The sequence below is a fragment of the Lactuca serriola genome, chromosome 8 (assembly GCF_051521515.1).
Source record: "Lactuca serriola cultivar US96UC23 chromosome 8, Lser_US96UC23_V15, whole genome shotgun sequence".
NCBI classification, from domain to species: domain Eukaryota; kingdom Viridiplantae; phylum Streptophyta; class Magnoliopsida; order Asterales; family Asteraceae; genus Lactuca; species Lactuca serriola.
This window is the reverse complement of record NC_136415.1, coordinates 186,882,766-186,887,911: the sequence shown is the minus strand read 5'-3', so window position 1 is coordinate 186,887,911 and position 5,146 is coordinate 186,882,766. Positions and strand designations below refer to the sequence as shown.

Below are 5,146 nucleotides of genomic sequence, written 5' to 3'. Positions count from 1 at the left end.
ATTATCCAAACATGAACACGTAACAGAGGTGAGTTCATACCCCTGTATTTTCACTGTTTTCAATGATTTCACGGGGGATAAAAGTAAAACAAAGAGACTTTTGTGTTTTTATACAAACGTTTTCAAACAATTTCAAAACCTTTGCAATTGATTCAACCGAGTATTCACTACATTTCATCTAAATATTCATATAGCTTAACCCTTTTGTAACATGTTGAGCATAAGGGTATTTTCCTTCATACAACTAAATTGCAAAAGTTTTCAGTACAGTACAAAGCATACAGTTAAACTATACTTGGTATAGTTTGGGTACACTACATCACTATTATTGAGTTCAATACACAAAAGAAGAACATAAAATCAAAATTATAATAGGTATAGTTTGGGATACAATACACTATTTTACAAATTAAAGAAATACTATTCAGAAACAAACATATAAACTATAGTTGGTGTAGTTTATGGAACACTACTCTAATACATTTATACAAGGTTACACTACTAAATAATTATTTAAGTAGATTTATTTTACATTGCAGAGTACATTACTACAAGGCTATACATATAGTTTTAAGTACAAGAGAACACTACAACACTATACGTAAACTAGTTAATATAGGGTTGTGAGGCACTACTTCAAATGTATCCATCAAGGTACGAAACAAATCCTATAACGTATAACCAGATTCTCCTTGAGGAAGAGCGTGAGATTTATGTATAGATCTATATAGGACTGATAATCCCACACTTGAACTGCTAGCTACAGTTAGGCCGACAAGCCTGGGGTGACAAATATCGTAACTTTCAGATGCTTGAAGAACATCGTAGAGGTCACCAGGTCATATCAAGCATGGTGGTATCCATGTATTCATAAGAGGTTTTCATATAAACACTACTATGATAGAATACTTTACACTACAGCTGGTGGTATCCAACCATTCATACAAAGGTTTTCATATAAATACACTTACAATACATTATTTTCTAGTGCTTGGTACACTAATATTGCATACAAATATATAGAAACATACATGAAATAGTTTATCTATTTATAAGATTAGATCACATTCACCATAGAAAATATCGGATTTTCTGGAGAAACACACTAGCATTTTCAAAGTACAAAGACAAGTTTTCCATCACTAAAACATACTTATGAACTCACCAACTTAAATGTTGGTACACTTTCAAAACCACTTGTATTCTTACTGAAACGATAGACGGGTACACTCGCAGGTTTTGAGAAGATGGAGCTTTAGAAGCGCATATTTTACAATTTTTCTATACATTTTTGATGTCATACAAACTATGTCTTAAACAGATGTAAATACTTTAATTATTCAATGTAATGGTTGTGTTTGTTTTGATTACTGTTATGCAATTGTTGTGATACTATACATGATGCCCTCCACCCCCGAACGTTTCCGTTGTTCTGGTTTGGGGGTGTGACATCGAGAATCCCGAAGCTAAAATCCTCATAGGATCCTCAATACCTGAGCATATCGAGTAGGATCTATTGAATTTCCTCAGAACGAGAAGCAAGACATTCGCATGGAAACACGAAGATATGATAGGTATAGACAATAATATTATCACTCACAAACTTAACGTTCATCCTTCTTCCAGACCAATACATCAAAAGAGAAGGAAGTTTGCACCTGAAAGGAAGCAGATCATCCAAGAAGAAGTAAAGAAGCTCCTCAAGACAGGAGTGATCAAGGAAGTGAAGTTCCTAAGGTGGCTAGCTAACGTGGTTATCGTACAAAAGAAAAACGAAAAATGGAGAGTGTGTTTAGACCTCATGGATCTTAACAAGGCTTTTCCTAAGGATCCATTCCCTCTACCGCATATTGACTCAATGATAGATGTGACGGCTGGCCATGAACACCCGACCTTCATGGATGCTTCAGCAGGATTCCAACAAATCCATATGGAACCATCAGACCAAGAAGATACAACAGTTATAACACTAACATGTATATATTTTTACACCGCAATGCGTTTTGGTCTTCAAAATGCAGGTGCAACATATCAAAGATTAGTGAATCATATGTTTAAAGACAAGTTGGGGAACACCATGGAAGTCTATATCGATGACATGGTGGTGAAGCCAATGAAAGCTGAAGATCATCTTAGGGATTTTAAAGAAGCGTTTGACATCTTAGAAGAATACAATATGAAGTTAAATCCACTTAAATGCCATATCAGGATGAAGTCGGGCAAGTTCCTTGGATATATGGTAACCAAGAGAGGAATCGAAGAAAACCCATAACATATCACAGCAATCATAAAAGACATCCAAAGGCTAACTGCAAGGGTAGCGGCACTCAACGGGTTTATTTCAAGATCCTCAGAAAGATGTAAACCCTTCTACGACATCTAGAAGAAAAACAAAAGGTTCGAATGGAATGAAGATCACGAAAAAGCCTTTCAAGAGCTCAAAAAATACTTGAGTTTTGAACTATTACTGATAAAGCCTATAGAAGGGGAAGCACTCATCCTCTACCTCTCAGTATCCTCAAATGCAGTGAGTGCTGTCTTGGCCAAGGATCTTAACGTAGACTAACATCCTATCTACTATGTACGTAAAAGCCTCCTGGATCCAGAAACCAGGTACTCTCACCTAGAAAAATTAATCCCCACCTTAGTAACTGCTTCTACAAAATGGTCGGTGAAATTAAGCACATTTGACATCAGATATGAACCAATATCTGCCATAAAATCACAAGCATTAGCAGACTTTATGGTTGACTTTAGTGATGATCTACAAAATGAAGTAGACTTGGAAGCCAAGCAACTCCTAGAAGATGAACACCTAAGAAAATGGACACTGTTAACAGATGGAGCTTCAAATCAAAAAGGAAAAGGGTTAGGGATCATACTAATGTCGCCACAAGGGGACATCATACCCCAGGAAGTTATTTGTGAATCAACACTACCAATAATGAAGCAAAATATGAAGCACTCATCATGGGACTACAATTGGCTATGGATCTTCCAATCAGGGATCTTCAGGTATTTGTTGATTCTTTATTACTAACCAATTGCTTCAATGGATCTTATGCAGTGAAAGGTGAAAGATTAACATTATATCTAGAGATCCTCAAAAAATTAGCTTCTGATTTTGAAAACTTTAGCTTGACCCAAGTTCCCAGAGAAGAAAACACAAAAGCAGATACATTAGCCAATTTAGGATCCTCCCTTAGAATCCCACCAAAGACTAAGATTCCTATAACCCATATAATAACCCCAGCCATAGAAACCCTCTCCGACAAATTAGAAGATCCTAAACATCTGACAAGCATAGCAGCTATTGAAGATCCTGACCATAGGATCCCTCCTCAAAAGGACCCGACAATCAGGATCCTCGAAGAAGTTCGCGATCATGGACCTAACCCATTATGGAGTATCTCCAAAATGGAACGATCTCGGCAGAAGAAAAAAGTGAAAGATCATTCAGGATGAGAGTCTCAAGATTCGTGTTAATCCAAGGTAAACTTTATAAAAAATCTATGGCAGGTCCATACCTTAGATGCTTGGAAGATCCTAAAGTTGCAGACGTCTTAAAGGATATGCATGAATGAGATTGTGGCAATCACAGCGGGGGCAGATCCTTATGCTTCAATATACTAAGAACAGGATACTAGTGGCCAACCATGAAGAAAGACTCCTTTCTACATGCTCAAAAGTGTGATGCTTACCAAAGACACAACAACATCCTACATCAACCGGAATAACCTCTACATCCTATTATGTCCCTATAGACGTTCATGAAATGGGGGATGGATATAGTAGGAAAATTACCAGTGGCCCAGAAGGAAAATCCTCATGTTGGTGATTACTAATTACTTCTCCAAATGGATCGAAGCTGAAGCTTTCGTTCAGGTAAGAGACAAAGAGGTAGTATCAATTATTAAACGTAATATCTTAACCATGTTCAAGACCTCGGCTGAAATCATATGCGACAAAGGATCCCAATTTATAAGCAAAAGAACAAGAGACTTTTGCACAAGCTGGGGAATCAAAATGATAACGTCCACTCCAGTTCATTCCCAAGCTAATGGTCAAGCGGAATCTAGCAACAAAATCATAATAAATAATTTGAAGAAAAGGCTGGACAAAAAGAAAGGAAGATGGGCAGAAGAGCTTCCTTTCGTTTTATGGGCAGATACGACCACTTTCAAAGTGGCCACAGGTCAGACCACCTATTCTTTGGTGTTTGGGACAGAAGCACTAATCCCTACTGAAGTAGTGATCCCGACAGCAAGATACATGTTGCAAGACCAAGAGAATAACGACATGATCCTAACACAGGATCTTGACATTATTAATGAGCTTAGGGATCATGCCAAGTATCACATTGTTGCTCATCAACAAAGGATTACCAAGGCTTACAATAAGAACATAACAATCAGAAGGTTTCTGTAACATACACGTTTTGAAATCGTGTTTTGTAATGAATAAAATTGTGAAATACTATGTGAAATTGAGAGTTGATTTCTAACAGAACGTTTTTACTAGAAATGAAGTAAAACTATGTTTAGAATCACTCAGAAAATATTGGAAGTCTTATGAAATTTCAATCAAATGTCAAATGGTCAAATTTAGCGAAAATATAAAATTTGAAATAAGTAAAATTTTATTATTGAAAGTTGTAAAAAATCTCGTTAGAAACTTGTAGGCGAAAACCTCGTCGAAATCCAAGATATAACGAAGAAGTTATGACCAATTGAAGATTCGCAACAAAACCGGCACGGCGCCGAATGACGTAAAAAGTGAGTTTTTGATAAACTACTTTTTAGCCTTAGTGATCTAAATGAAAGTCATAGTATTCGTTAAACCGAGAAGATCGATAAAAAGAACACCAAAATCTGACTTCGTATGAGGAAGTTATGATTTTTCTAAGTTTCAGATTAGTAGTAGACAGCTAAAAACTCAAATTTTAGATCGAGCGATATTTAGCCGATACAACCTAAACGAGAATTGAAGATCTCGTCATTTGTAATACAACGGTAAAAAGTCTGACGAAAATGGACGTCGAATGAAGAAATTACGAATTTTTAACGGATTTTCCTGTCCCGATCTGTTAAAAATAATAATATTAAAAATAAAGTCAAAATTAGCCGATGGATTCTAAACAAAAATT

General features: G+C 36.2%; 1 protein-coding gene across 1 annotated transcript; it reads left to right on the top strand.

Moving 5' to 3' along the window:
• Nucleotides 1-3,828: 3,828 nt before the first annotated feature.
• Nucleotides 3,829-4,428, top strand: LOC145067676 (uncharacterized). Its single transcript, XM_079014761.1, has one exon. The coding sequence runs from the start codon at nucleotides 3,829-3,831 to the stop codon at nucleotides 4,426-4,428; it is 600 nt and encodes a 199-aa protein (XP_078870887.1).
• Nucleotides 4,429-5,146: the final 718 nt, after the last annotated feature.